Source organism: Acromyrmex echinatior, unplaced genomic scaffold (genome assembly GCF_024713525.1).
Source record: "Acromyrmex echinatior isolate Ae372 unplaced genomic scaffold, ASM2471352v2 Scaffold22, whole genome shotgun sequence".
In the NCBI taxonomy this organism is placed as follows: Eukaryota; Metazoa; Arthropoda; class Insecta; order Hymenoptera; family Formicidae; genus Acromyrmex; species Acromyrmex echinatior.
The window spans coordinates 279898-295973 of record NW_028259056.1 but is presented as its reverse complement, the minus strand read 5'-3'; the positions used below and the strand labels follow the sequence as shown (position 1 = coordinate 295973).

At 30.2% G+C, this 16076-nt stretch overlaps 1 protein-coding gene and 1 long non-coding RNA gene across 12 annotated transcripts; both read right to left on the bottom strand.

The window, feature by feature from the left end:
• Positions 1–118: 118 nt before the first annotated feature.
• On the bottom strand, positions 119–14946 carry Mo25 (calcium binding protein Mo25). 11 transcript variants are annotated; one of them, XM_087416433.1, is made up of 9 exons: positions 14697–14884; positions 14175–14439; positions 10935–11057; positions 10713–10880; positions 10049–10167; positions 9799–9967; positions 9444–9608; positions 687–791; positions 119–331 (listed from the first exon to the last, which is right to left on the bottom strand). In XM_087416433.1, the coding sequence occupies exons 3-9, from the start codon at positions 11034–11036 to the stop codon at positions 149–151; spliced, it is 1011 nt and encodes a 336-aa protein (XP_087272559.1). In that variant the 5' UTR covers positions 11037–11057; positions 14175–14439; positions 14697–14884; the 3' UTR covers positions 119–148. The 11 variants fall into 11 exon arrangements, with proteins under 11 accessions (XP_087272559.1, XP_011065522.1, XP_011065523.1 ...); XM_011067220.2 differs by having other exon boundaries at positions 14175–14411; XM_011067221.2 differs by having other exon boundaries at positions 14175–14301.
• LOC147906528 (uncharacterized) lies at positions 4855–9437 on the bottom strand. The gene is made up of 2 exons (XR_015548377.1): positions 8568–9437; positions 4855–7977 (listed from the first exon to the last, which is right to left on the bottom strand). It is a non-coding gene; the product is annotated as an uncharacterized LOC147906528 (long non-coding RNA).
• Positions 14947–16076: the final 1130 nt, after the last annotated feature.

Genomic DNA, 16076 nt, shown 5'->3' with positions numbered 1-16076 from the left:
AACACAGCATCTTAGCTGTATGTTTGTGTCACAATTAAAAAGCATGGAAGCGCACCCTGTGTTACACAGTGTCACTTGTAAACATTGCTGGAAAGCACTCAATGATGGTAGTTAGTCGTAGCGGTAGCAATAATTGTATTTCCTTGACTTAATTATCATGTACAGACTTAAGTTCTTTGATCTGCTTAATCAGATACGCCTTCTCGTCATTGAACTGCTCGTCCTCGGAACGATCCGTGTGGAAGCGCGTCAGGAACTCTATCAGCTTCTCCTGATTGCGGAGCAATATGTCTAGAATAGGTTTTGGTTTGTTGGGATTCGCCACAAATACCTAGACACAATCAGAAGGAATGAATAAAAATAATAATAAGGCCGTGGGAATCTGCACAGAACTTAATGCGCAGATTTAATAAAACTAGTTATTTTTATTTAGTTTAATGACATTAATGTTAATAATTGATACTTGTATAACTCAAATCATACGTTTTGGTTCCAAAGGAATGAAATTCGTTTTAATCTATCTTCTCTCTTTTGGTAAAATCATTTTTTATGTATTTTTTTTAAATGACTACTTAAACTTGAGAAAAATGAATTTTATACTGTAATGTATCAAGTATTGAAAAACTAAGATATTTTAGTATTAATTGTGAATTGAAAATTCACGTCAATATTGAGCACTATCATACCTTGAAAACATGAAAAGCCTCAAATTGTATATTGCGAGACTTTTCCTTCAGCATGTTCATCATCAATTTTAAATTATCTGGATTTGATATATATCGTGTCATAACCTATAACAATTTTAACATGAGAATTAATTTTAATACAGATTGCTATTATTTGTCAACAGCTTCTCACAAATGCAATGAAAGAAGCATTAAGATTTCAAGTCATCAGGAAATATAGACAAAAATTTCTACTTGTATTCTTACTACTATAAATATTGCAATATATTTCTAATTATCGATAGTAAGCAACTTGATTGCAATTTCTACTAACAACACTTTTGACAAAAAAATACAAATACAAATGAGAATATCTTAACCCTAGCCCGCCATCTTAAGATACAATGTATCATATGCAATTTTCACACATTGTTATAACTTTTTCCTAATATAATTTGAAAAATCTTATTTTAGCATACATGTGAGAACACAATTAATTGAAATTAATGGTCAAAGCTGGATTTTTAATTTAATATGAATTATTTAAGTATTAAAGAATTTATATATATATATATATATATATATATATATATATATATATTATTTTATACACACACATATATATATATATATATATATATATATATATATATATATATACACACACACTATATGTACATACATATATATCACATTTGTAGTCATTCGAATAATTTGAAGAGAATCGTAGAATTCAGCTTGAGGAAAAAACTTCAAATTATCAAAACGTAAAAAGGCTAAGAAGCCAAACTTGCTATACAATATTATATGTTTATTGTGGAATAAACAATTATAAATACATACAAACGTTTCGACCTTTTTACATCAGGTCATCATCAGTATAATAAAATTATCACTACCACATTTAAATTGCTTGGTTTACATTTAAAAATTTTTGTATAAAGACCGGGATTATATTAAGACTTGTACTCCGAACGCAAACAATTGTCATAATTAGAACGAATTTTCTATAGATCTTGTATTTTGTGGTATATATCGGTATGTACTGGTGTAATATTAGATGGAAAAACTTTAATTATCCATAGATACGCGCGATAAGCCTGCAGACAATTTTTTTTTACGTCACTCTCAACGTAAGAGTAGTAACACGAAAATTCGACGAAGGAATGAGGCCATGTGTGGCTAGTTCGTTTTCGGTGTTCTGGATATCTTTTCATTTTTTATTAAATATATGTTTACCGAATTTCGGGTTGAATAAAAATAATGAATGTGAGGGGGGGGGGGGGGTAGCTAAATTTAACATTTACCATTTTATGTAAAGATCCGTCAAATAAATTTGGTTTCATCAAGATTGGACGTGAGGAGGATTAAACTTAACATTTACCATAAATACATGAAATTGTAGAATAAAAAAAAATTAAGAATTTTACTGAATTGTTTGAAAATGAACAATAAGAAACAAAAGTAATGGCCGTAATGGTCAAAGCTAGATTTTTAATGCTTAAATAATTCAATCTGAATTACTATATATATATATATATATACTATATCATCGATGAGATACTATTAAAGACGGCGCTTATGGAAGTTTGCTTGTTAAAATTTAAGTGATTAAGAGTAAGAAATTAATAATACGGTACTAATTTCATGATTTATTAGTTTCGTAGACATGTGTGTACATATGTTAAAAATTTAATAATACTCGATTTTTATTTAAAACTGTGATTTTAATGTTATCATTCGAGTTTAATTATCAATAGAGATGATAACTGCAGAGAAAAAATTGTAATTTTTCGGCAATATATAAGATATTATAGCATTAAAAGTGTGCTTACTTATTTATATAATAAAAAATCACGAATTTAATAATGTATTAATGAAATATTTATATTAATAATCATAAATTTTTATTAATTGTCGATAACGTCATCATTCTTTAATTATCTCCGGGCCCCATTGATAGTCACGAAAATTTGCCCAGGACCGACGGTCTTTAATAATATCTCGTCGGTGACTATACATATACTTGCATATATACCACATTTATTCGAATTGCGCGCCGAATTAGTTTTCCGAGGACTTATAAATTAAACTACTGTAATATTATCACGAATTAAATTGATAAGCAATTTTAATAATTTGATGCTTAATCAGACATATTAAAAAGATGTCAATATGCCGAAAAACTGTAAAAAAATTTATTGCGAAAATATTACTTTGGCCGGAAGTCAAACCCGAATCTCTTGTATTTCGTACGAGCGTTTTAAGCCTTTAGATTACCGAGGCCTTAGTATTCTTCGCAATAATTAGTATATGTATGGAAATGTCTTTCCTTCAGGCGACATAATATAAACAATAAGAAGATATAAACAATAAAATTAATTTACAGCATATTAACTTTTTAATATGATGCCTAATTAAGCATTGAATTATTAAAATTGCTTGTTAATTTAATTCGCGATATTACTACAATAGTAATTGTGTTTATAAGTCCGGAAAAAAATTCGGCGCGCGCAGTTCGAATGACTATAAATGACTATAAATATGGTATATAGGATGTCCCAAAAAGATCGGGACACCTGAATATCTCGGAAAATAAAAATTTTACAGAAAAGTATTTCAGATAAAAGTTGTATGTCACATCGATTTTTTAATATGGGACATCCTTTTGATTTCAGAATATAATAGCTGGTGTCAAGAACTTTCCAAAATTACAATAAAATTATTTTTCACAAAGTACTTTTCAAGTTATAAGGCTTGAAAGTTACAGTTCTTATATGTTTCGAGATATTCAGGTGTTCTTTTTGGGACACCCAGCATATGCAAGTATATGTATAGTATATATAGTGTATTATATTGAGTCATCTAAAAAGTATCCGCGGTACTTTGTCACTAGATATATGACCATCAGTACACATCTAGTGACAAAAAACCGCGGATACTTTTTAGATGACCCAATATATAATATATTCAGAGTGAATTATTTAAGCATTTAAAGACCTAGCTTTGACCATTACGTCTATTTAAAAAAAAATTATCTCAATATATAGGATGTCTCTGCATGTAGTACCAAAACTGCTACAGCGGCTTTAGCACATGAAAACAGTCGAAAATGAATAATTAAAGTTAGGCTCTTGAGATAAAAACTAAACAGTAATGAAAAACGGATAATTAAGAGCTTAAATTCGTAGTAATTACATCAACATATATTTCTCTCTACTACATATACAGTAATGGGAGAAAGTTCCGTAACGGTCAAATATCTTGGAAAATAATGATTATAGAAGAAAATGTTCAATACAAAAGTTTTAGTATATCAAGTGATCTATTATATGGTTATATTGAAATGACTTTCATGTGACCTTGAAGGACATCGTGAAAGTCAACTTTGAAATCTTAAATGGAAACTCTTTTTCTATTATTAGGTGTTGGAATTAATTCGTAGCGTTTTTAATGAAAGAATGTTATTTATTTCACATGAGCATTAAAAAATACATTAATGAAAGTACTTCCCATTACTTGTAAAACGCTACGAATTAATTCCAACACCTAATACATATTCTTAAAGCTGATGTCAAGACGTTTCCGAAACACTATATGCAGAGACATCCTATATATTGAGATAATTTTTTTTTAAATAGCCGTAATGGTTACATACTATTTGATAATCTGGAAGACTCCCTTACTGCACTCGATTACTTTGATTTACGACTACTTGAATTGTATTAAGGAAGTTGTATTATACGAGACTACCAAGATGTCTCGAATTATTTATCAAGAGTTTTTATTATACTAGACTGCTGAAGATGGCTTGAATTAAACCGAAACGTTCGGTATTTGTTTTATATATATTATATATTATATATATATATATATATATATATATATATATATATATGTATATATGTAGTATTGAGAAATATATGTTGATATAATCGCTCCAATTATTACGAATTTAGGTTCTTAATTACTCGTTTTTTTCATTTATTGTCAAATCGAAAATGTCCAATAAATATATGTCCGATTCCGAATAGTTTCGGAGTTACGGGATATTAAAGTAAGAAAATATGAATTATAGTAAATGTTGTTTAATGTTCGTTATTCTATTTAATGCTTTACAAAAGATGTTCAAAAATTCCTCCGTCGACTTCGACACACTCTCTAGCACGAATTAATAAATTGTTTCGAATTTGGTGACAAATATTTGGAGTTTCGCGGATATCAGTAACGTTAAATATTAGTTGCCATAACTATTCTGCATTCTGAATCTCATTCTGGTAGACTAGACGCTTGGCTTAGCGCCGAGACACTACCGTTGTCTCCTGATTTATTCGTCCTCAAAGAAAAAAATTCATGTGATGTGAGATTGGGACTTCTCGCTGGCCATTTAATAGGAGCGTCCTAGTCTTTTCCAATCCAATGAGGATAGTGATCATGGAGAAACGTTTGCACAGGAAGTCATCCTTAACGTCTATTTGTTTACATTTTGGGGATGAATGAAAGATCTAGTCTATCAGAAAAAGATTTATAACAACAGAATAACAAATATTAAACAACATTTACTGTACGATTCATGTTTTCTTACTTCAATATCTCATAACTTTGAAACTGTTCGAAATTGGATATATGTTTATTAGATATTTTTTACTCGTTTTTATATGCTGAAGTCACTATAATAATTTTGGCATGTATAATTAGTAGAAATTTTGTGGCCTATTAGTCTTGAGGAATCGGCTGGGCTCAATTTACTATCACTTCACCGAGCTGTATCAAACTATTAATCTCGGTTCTATTGAAATCAAGAGATAAAAGAAGCACAATTACTGATAGGTAGTTTTGTAGATAGTTCTAAATAATAAAATTTTATTCATTAAATTGTAAAATCATGATATATAGATTTTGTAAAAATTCGATTTTCGATACTTAAAATAATTATTTTTTTGAGCAATTCATGTTGTACTATTTTTTTTTTGTTAGTCTAAAGAATAATTAAATAACAATAAATAAAGGGCAGTCAAACATATTTAATACAATTAAATAGAATAAGATACAAATAAAGAAAAATAAAAATAAAGAAAACAGTCTAAATTCAAATATAAAACATTAATTAATTAGAAAATTAAACAACAGGTTTCGGCTACCGGATTGAGCCCTCTTCAAACATTTACTTATCGCAAAGATTGATGTACAAAATTAGTTATCGAAAATACCCGCTTATTCCTTTTAATATCAACTCGAGTGAGTCTTCAAGTAGAACTCAACATTGTTCGCATACGATTGGACAATCAAATGTGACCAATGTCTCTTGGAAAAAGATCTAATCAATAAATAAGATAAAAAAAAGTCTTCTTACAAGATACTAAAACACATTAAAGTAACATATCGGAATTCTAACTAAAAAGCCATACCAAGAGCCATATGTAAATTATTCAAACAAGTTCGTCCATATAAGTATAAAAACCAATTAAAGTCCAAATAAAAAGAACCAAATAGAAAGTACAGCGTCAAGTTTCACAATAAAATTGAGTCATATATAATGTATACAGTCTAATAAAACGCAGATATGTAAGACGGACATTGTGTGTCGATTATAATGTACACTCGTTGATACGGATCAACATGGATTGAGAGAGGAGAACGGATTGTCAGTCCGTTAAAGAGTCAAACTTTATTTACAATAGGTATATATGCCTTATGGAGACCTTCAGTGTCAGTTTGTAAATTTACTGTTTCTCTGCTTTTTAATATTGAACATCTCAGAAATTAAGCATTTCTTATAACAAGGCTCTTCATCCAAAATTTTAACATTGTCCCATTGGAAATCATACTGTGCTCAGTTATGACAGAATGGGTAGAAGTGTTGTCTAATATGATTACGGTGTGTGTGTGTGTGTGTGTGTGTGTGTGTGTGTGTGTGTGTGTGTGTGTGTGTGTGTGTGTGTGTGTGTGTGTTCTGTAATTCTGGTTTTCAATTGTCTGCCCCTCTGTCATAACTGAGCACAGATTGCAGTATGGTCATGATTTTCAACGGGACAACGTTAAAATTTTGAATAAAGAGCCTTGCTATAAGAAAGCTTAATTTCTGAGATCAATATTAAAAAGCAGAGAAATAGTCTAAATTTAGAAACTGACACTGAAGGTCTCCATAAGGCATATATACCTATTGTAAATAAAGTTTGATTCTTCGATACTGACAGTCCATCTCCTCTCTCAGTCCATGTTGATCAGTCCATGTTGTCTATCAGCGAGTGTACATTATAATCGACACACAATGTCTGTCTTACATATCAGTGTTCTATTAGACTGTATACATTATATACAGCTCAATTTTATTGCGAAACTTAATGCTATACTTCTTTTTATTTGGACTTTAATTGGTTTTTATACTTATATGGACGAACTTGTTCGAATAATTTACACATGGCTTTTGATGAATTATTAAAATTCCGGTATGTTACTTTAATGTGTTTTAGTATTTCGTAAGAAATTTTTTTTTATCTTATTTATTGCTTAGACTTCCAAAAAACATTGAACACATTTGACTGTCCAATTGTATGCGAATAATGTTGAGTTCTACATGAAGACTCACTTGAGCTAATATTATAAGGAATATGCGAGTATTTTCGATAACTAATTTTGTACATAGATCTTTCTCGATCTACTCTTGACAAGTAAATATCTGAAGAGGGCTCAATCCGATAATCTGTTTAATTTTCTAATTAATTACATGTTTCATATTTGAATTTAGACTGTTTTCTTTATTTGTATCTTATTCTATTTGATTGTGTTAAATTTTAAATGTGACTCTTACTTTGCCCTTTATTATTATTTAATTTTTATATGAAGAGTCCTTCTATCTGTTAAATATCTAAAGAATAAATTAAAAAACCCGATTTTTGATTTAAAATTTAAATTTACAAATTTGAGAATTGCAAAAATAACTATTTTTTACAAATTGTTCCAATAAAAATCTTTTGAACTTTTTATTATAATTAATTGAAAATAAAATATTTTTGTAATTCATATTTATCTATCTTAGTTTGATTTTGAAGCATAGATTTCATATGTTTTAAGCTAAAAAGTATACATTCAATTCAGAGATGTAGCACATCAAGAGAAGATCATTAAAAATAACAATAGCGAGCTAGGGGATTAAGAATTTTTGTTTAAACAAATTATTGCTTATTTCTTAAATTTTTTATTTTATTAATATTTTATATATTGACTATTTATCGAGAAGCATGTACCAGCAAAATATATACAGGATGTCTGTTAAGTTTTGACAAAGCGCTCGTGTGTAGAGCGGACTAAACTGAGTCGAAACGTCCTCTACATTTTGTAATTTTCGCAAATTAAAACAAAATATTATTAGGTGTTGGAATTAATTCGTAGCGTTTTTTAATGAAAGAATGTTATTTATTTCACATGAGCATTAAAAAATACATTAATGAAAGTACTTCCCATCTCTTGTAAAACGCTACGAATTAATTCCAACACCTAATAATTACTAAAAATTGCCGAATTTTAGTTTTCAATAATTTTTTTCTAACCACTATCAACTTTACAGAAAAATTGTGAAAGATAAAAATTGTTTATTTTCTTCTCATAGAACTCCAAGAATTTTTTCAGAATTTTTTATCAAGTTTTTAGTACTACATTTTTTTATTTTTAACATGAGAAAATGATATTAAAAAATTCTGAAAAATTCTGAAAAAATTTTCAGAACTTTATGAGAAGAAAATAAATTTTTGTTTCTTGCTGTTTTTTTGTCAAGTTGATGAGTAAAAAATTATTTAAGACCAAAATTTAGCGATTTTTAGTAATTAGTATCTTGTTAACTATTACGAAAATTGCAAAATGGTAGAAGACTTTTCGACTCGGTTTAGTCCGCTCTATCTACACACGAGTACTTTGCCAAAAATTTTCCAGACATCCTGTATATTCCTTCTCTAGAAAAAAATATACTACCTATAATTATTAAACAGCTGAAGTATAATATTTAGTATATTATTTGGTAATACTTCCAGCAACTGAATATTTATGTGTACGTGTAAAAAAATTAATTTATACTCTTGTACCGTTTTCTCTTGGCATCGCCCACTAGTGCAATACTCGATAGTGTACCATGTTTCCGTGACTAAGTGTAATGCAAATTTTATGCACGAAGTGGGATTTTGCTACACAGTCTCAAAGGGACAGTATAGAACCAGTGTAACATTTAAAATTTGAAAATGGAAGTCAAACGGGAATAGAGTTTTAGCATAATAATGATGTAATGTACATCATGAGGTGATTGACTTTACACGATCAATAATACTAATCGGTAATATTGAATCAGTAAAACTGATACTAGTACGCATTAATATATAATATTTAGTATTTTTAATTACATTATTAATATTACTAACAATATATTTCACTTTAGTTTTATGTATAATATCTATTGCATTGTGATTTAATGCACTGGATTTTAATAAAACGATACTGATGCTCAAGAATCAAAATCCAGATCACCATCTATATATTCTACGTCAATCCATCAATATTAACCACACAATTAATAATATTGTTAGTATTTGTTAATATTGACAGTATTATTGACCTATGGTGTATATCACTCTAGTGTAGTGTAACTGAGTGTAGCGCATACACGCAATTGGTGCGATGAGAGGCTGCACCCAACGTATTTCAAGAGAAAACGCTATTAGAGATCTGTTTAAAAATTTTTTTTGTATAATTATATAAATGATATCGCTTAAGACAAAGCCAGATACTTACTGTAAAATTGTGTCTATCGAGTAATAGCTCGCCCAACAGTTTTAAACTCTGTCGTCGTGTTACATAGTTTTCTGAATTGAGTAACCTCTGATAGTGTGAAAAAACTTTATCGTAATGTATCTCTAAAAATTCGGCGCTGAGTATTTTGTGCCTCGTGAGTAATTCCTGGACAAAATTATAAATCACTTAATTACATTAAACAACATAATATTAATACATATATAGCGACTAAAACGGTTTTTGTAAATATTTAAATATTTTTAGTAAAAGAACAAAATAAATTGTGAATAATAAATGTAAATAAACAAAGAAAAACATCACATGCTTCTTGTTCGCGTTGTAGAACATAACATACTTTAAACGTAGAGAAAGCATCAGATGCGATATCGAACGTAGAAACTTCAACATATCTGAAAAAATTATAAAAGTCATCCGAGTAGATCATGATTTTGGCCAGGGCTTCATATCTTGCGCACTCTCGTAACATTGTGCCACAGTTGAGTGCAATGTCTTGGTGCTCATAACTGCAAGACAAAAGTGCAATCAATAATAGTAACATATTTTTATTATTCTATTAATATAGCATAAAGAAAAAAGAGACTTACCCAGACATGAGTGTAAAAAGAATTTCAGGTTTGGTACATATGTATTCTACGGTGGGTGATCTAGTTCCAATTTGCCTTCGCAAAATGTTATTGAAGACCTGTGCGACATCCTTCTTTCCCTTAATTAGAAAGATTAAATTCATAACAATCGTTAATGACGCGTTAACAAATTAAATAAAACACAAAGCTGTAAATTATTTTATTAAATATTATTTAAATATTATTTAATGTCACTAATTTGCTATAACTCAACTCTAAAAACAAATTTTGAATGTTTTGAATTATAAAAATTTTGTAATATTAATTTTAAATTAATTAATTTCCAATTTTGATGTAATAACTATGGAAGATTGTAAAAATGTATTTTAAAATAGATTTTTACTTTTTTTATGTTTAGTTTTTTAATTCAATAATTTTCAATAATTTCTGAATTATATTATTATTATGATAAATATGGGATGTGTCTTAAAACAACTTGAATAATATTAAATATTACTTAAAAATTAGATTTTCTTTCTTACACCTTGGGCGAGCACTTTAATGGCGCGCTCTAATAAATATTCTAACATTTAGTAACAAATTCGCATACATACATCTTTCTATCTGCCACAAAAAATATTCGTTTGATTTATTTGGATCTATTTCACGTATATTGACAGCGTACCTCAAAGTCAATGCGACTTAAATTTTGCACAAGCAGAAGTAGTAGATTGCTGTTATACAATTCCTGCGCCAGCTGTGCCACCACGATGTCTGCCTGTGGCTCTGTCTCAGCCGTGCCGTATAACATGTTTTTGATGTGCACTAGATTCTTGCTTACATCTTCTTGCGCCTAAAAGGGGATGTATTTCATCGTAGAAACCAATGTGTATCCGCAACAACATACCTTCTCTACCTTCTTGTCGCCGCGCTCCAATGCATTTACCGCCTCCTTGAGGGCCTTCACAACTTCTGCTGGACTCTTTTGAGACTTTCCAAACAGAGGCATGTTTTCTTAGAATGTATGCACCTTATGAAACATAAAAAAAAATAGACATATCTTTTATTACTCTCCACTGGAGAATATGCTTAAGAAATGTTCATGATGTTAGAAAAATGCTATTATACTATTCATATTAAACTACTATTCATATTAAATATGATAAAAACTAAATATTATATGATAGATTTAAAATGATATGTCGCCACACAACCAAAATAATACAAAATGAGAAATACGTAAACATATACACTCAAATGATATAAATGCAGGTTCATTCTTTCATATCCTTCCACAATAAGTGTATATTATGAAAAACATAAATCAAAATATCGAGTACAGCTACATTATTGCAGCTTTGCATGACATAGCATCAAGGAATGGAATTTGTAACCAATTTTTAAGCAAAGCATCTTAATCCTTCGAAGCTAACGTCAAAATCTATAACAATTACTGACAATTGGATCTGTGAAAACTATTCATATTTAATACATGTTGATTAAAAATCATTAATTTATTTCAAAATGACATAAACAAAAAAGAATAAATATATATATAAAAAAAATAAGTTTAGTTTTAATAAGAATAATTCAAATTTGTAGATATAACACAAAAAAAATTGATAATACTGTTGAGGCTTTCGCAAGTAGTTTCTTCAAATGTGCCAAAAGATTTGCGCAATTGTCAATTTACATAAAAATGTCAAAAAATTCTATTTTCTTTCTGGAAAATAATAGAAAATAGAAAGGTAATGGAAAAATTTTATTTTCCTTATCAAGACGAGGACATACTAATATTGATATTGATGTATATATATTAATACGCTCTTCATTCTGATGAAGAGAACGGCAAGGTTCACAAAATATTGATATTAGCAATGAATCATGATATGGCGATAACCCGCAAACTCTTTGCACAAAGAAAATTGAATTTGTTGACATTTTTATGTAAAATGACAATTGCTACAATAGCTACAAGAATTAATAGTAAATTCAAATATTACAATGTATTTTTTATCTTAACATTACTTCACAGAGAATTATTTTTGCTCATCAGAATCTTTGTTAGCCATTACTGAATAGTCAGAAAAGTGAACTATCATTAACTCTGGAAGCATATAACCGAGAAGGGTCTAACACTGATCACACCAGCTCCAAAGAATTAATAATTGTAAGATATAAACTCATAAATCATTAACCTTAGTTTTTGGCACCCTTATTACACAAGATGAGTCTTTCGTGTCCTGGATTCATTTTCATCACTTTTACAAGTATACAAAAATTATTAAGCAATTTTTATGTATATTTTGACATCTTTAAATTTATATTTGTAGTTATATATTTATAACAAATTGTATATAAATTATTACACTAAATTTGTTAACTAAATATAGCTAACAAGATGAGAAAAATGCACTTTTTTATAAAAATGTAAAACAAAAAAATATTTAAAGGAAAAATGTTTCACACAATATCTTAAAGTTGACATTTCAACCTATAAAAGAAAAAATAGTTCAAATGTTGACTGTCAAAAAATTAAATTATTTAATAACCTAAAAATGATGTTTTTTTTAATATGCATGAATGGCTATAACAAAAATTGAGGATATATTGCATTTACATTTTAAACAATGCATGTTATATTACTGCTATTATGTTAAAAAAAATATTATGATTTATTAGGAAAATGTTCTTTATAACATTACAGACAATATTTAACATAAGAGTGCCAAAAACTATTGTGTTTATTAAGGGTTAATATATTGTTCGAGGGTTAAATTCTTTTTTATAATTCGCTAAATATTCTGCAATACAAATGAGAATTAGTAATAAAGAAAAAAATAAAAATTTTTTTAGTAACGAAAAATGTACACTCTGGCTGTGTTCCAAAATTCACTGCCAGCGCTGAAAATCTACAGTTTACGTTACGTATACTATACATTTTCAGCACTGGCAATGAATTTTAGAACACAGCCTCTGTATACACGATGAATGATCATTTGTGATCCAGAGATGAACTTTGGAATTATTCTAATTAAAGGATACTCACGAATTGAAGCTGACAATAAACTTGTTCTCTAGACGCCAAACTTTTTTTAGAAATAAAAGAGATCGGTATTTGATCAGGCTCTTAGTATTTCAAAAAAAAGAAATGCACAAGACACAAATTGAATAGCCCAAAAGTGTGTATTAAGGATTAGTATCTTAAAATATTACATAAAATCCCTTAAGAGATCTTGAAATAAGTACCGATTACTAACAAGGATTGATAAGAATACAATTGATTCCTGACTGAATTGATAAAACATTGAATTGACATCTTAACATACTTAAGCCAGTCTTAAATATAAGAACTGACTAGCTATCATACATGACACAAATATATTTACCTTTTGGATTTCTACATAATTCAAATGACTCTCGAACTATAGTTGTTCCACTGAACCCAAATTAACATAACATTATATCAATGTTATAATTTCCTGGTAATGTACCTATATAGTCACCAAATACCAAATAATAATAATATAATATTAATGTTGTAAAATTTACTATTCAATATAACTGTTACATAAGAACAATGTTCTCTTCTTTTTCTCAATAGCTCTTTAGATTTCTTAACTTAAAGAGTCAAAATATCATGCTTACAAATATTGTATCATATTTATATCATTGAGTGTTAATTAATTATAATATTGAAGTAATGTTATTGTTAGTTTGTAGAGTTTTAATAGAATTCCATTAGTATCCAGTCGCAATAGAAACGATAATAGTGAAATTTCCTTTTCGAGTTCAGGGAGACTGCAGGAAAGGAGTGTGACAAAGTGAGAAACAGCAAAGGAGAGAAAGGTCATCTGTGCTGAGACAATTTAACCTCAAGAGTTGTCCATCGAGCATCACCTGATCAGAATGACCAAGCGAAACAAAGAGACGAGAACGAGGTTGTCTCCAAGAACTCCAAGAAGAAACGAAGATGCACTTCCTGCTCACGAGAGCAGCGATAAGATCGCGATCGGTTGATGACAGCTAGCAATCAATGACGAAACCGATAACGAAACAATGATACTTGTCAGTTGTCACAAGCGCGAGGTTAACCATTAACGAAGGTTAATGATAGTTGGTGGATTCTAACCTAACATCCGCTTACCATGCAAAAGAGATCCGAGCAGAGTGTTCCGAAGCGCCTCGCTCACGGCTCGACGTACGCATACAAACGTGTGTGCTGGCCCTGGCTGCGACGATAGCGAGAGCGACAGCTGCTTACGGATGTTTGCCTATTGTACGTGTCACATCAGATTTCTATTCTCTACGTACGCGCACGGTACACGGGTACAGTACACAATGGGAGATACACACGAACATACGTCTCTATCCGTCTCTTTACCTGACAAACTCTTTATTTACGAATTTTCCTAAACGTGTGACATTAACTGCGGTCAAAGTCTCACTACAAATGCTTTGAAGCGTTTGGTTGACCAATTAGAAAAAAAGAATTTTACAAATTGACCAATCAAAAATTGCTTGAAAGCATTTGTAGCATCGCGTTGACCGTATCCACTTTAATGAAGCAGGCGCGACATGTCACGCATTGGATAGTATGGACGTATGTATATATGTTCGGGATGAGTCACAAGATCACAACACCAAGATGCTTTGGCAATCATCCAACCTGCAACTTTCAAGTTTGTTAATGCGATCGATCGTCCCTTTCAAACGTGGAATCTAGCAAGACGAGCGTCGGAGATCGATATTGATCGACGTAAGCATGGATATAATCCGGTACTGTCCGGTACTTCGTTGTACTTTGATCAGATGGATTGCTCGCGAGTCGTGACCACTCGCGGCTAAAACTCTATATTAATAAAAGTAGCGCAAAAGTCCGCCATATTAGACTTACTAAAGCGGAGAACACAACCACTGAACTACTATATATACACTGGAATGGGCATCTCCACTGTGAAGCATAGAAAATCGCATCAATTGATCAGCGCCATTTTAATTTGGTCATATAAGAGCGAATCAGAAGCTTCCTGGTGCTCATGCGCACTTACGTTTAATATTCTTTAATAAGACGCATTTGCAGCAAGATCATTGTGTGTGTGTGTGTGTGTGTGTGTGTGTGTGTGTGTGTTGAATTATATTTGAAAGATTACTTTGAAAGATTATAAAATCGCATGACTGCAAAATGTGCAAAGCATCAACATGAAATGCTGTGTGTGTTAGGTGTGGGTAGAAAAGGACATTTTATTTCATAGGTACGAATTTTTGTATTAAATGTATCAATTCCTGCACATGTGTTAACGAAATGTAGAGTATGAAAAATTATTAATGTTATTTTATTGAATGTACTAATAAAATTGAAGTGACATTATTTTTGTTTACATATCATTCATACATGTCCATATAGATTTCTATACATCAATAGTACATCGATCGATACATCGATCGCAGCACACGCGCGAACGCTTCTGATTCGTTCAAATATCGTCCCAACTAAAATGGCGGCTGATCAATTATGGCCACTAATCATTCTCGATGCCCATTCCAGTGTATATATAGTTCAGTAGCACAGACTCTTACATAATGCATAATACATGAGGCATAAGAAAATGAATCAAAGTCCTTTATTCCTTCCTTTCCGTGAAATAAGGACTCTAATTGGTTGATTTTCTTATTCGTCATGTTTTATACGTTACGCAAGAGTCTATGCTTCCCGCTTAATCATACAAAGGCTTATGTTCCAAAATTTGCTGAAAATGTACAGTATACGTAACGTAAATTGTAGATCACAGATGTTTACACTAGGCTGAGTTCAGATTCCTGATCGGGGTTGCGTTCCAAAATTTAATTCTTTCAATTCGAGTATCATTTTATCTTTGTTGGTCACCAAATAAAGATAAAAGATACTCGGAGTTGACAGAATCAAGTTTTGGAACGCATCCCGAGTTATAGTACCTATAATAAGAGTACGGCCAATAGGGTAACGATTGATGATTGGTCCATCAAATTGAGGCAAAAACGGAAGTTGCATATCCGTGTGTACTATCAG

Bases quoted from the DNA above. Each gene is read 5' to 3' on its own strand.
- Mo25 (XM_087416435.1), bottom strand. From the start codon at position 11,036: ATGCCTCTGTTTGGAAAGTCTCAAAAGAGTCCAGCAGAAGTTGTGAAG. The intron at 10,168-10,712 runs GTACGCTGTCAA...TTTCTAATTAAG, and splicing joins TAAGTCGCATTGACTTTGAG to GGAAAGAAGGATGTCGCACA. The intron at 792-9,443 runs GTAAGTATCTGG...AAATTGTTATAG, and splicing joins TCGATAGACACAATTTTACA to GTTATGACACGATATATATC.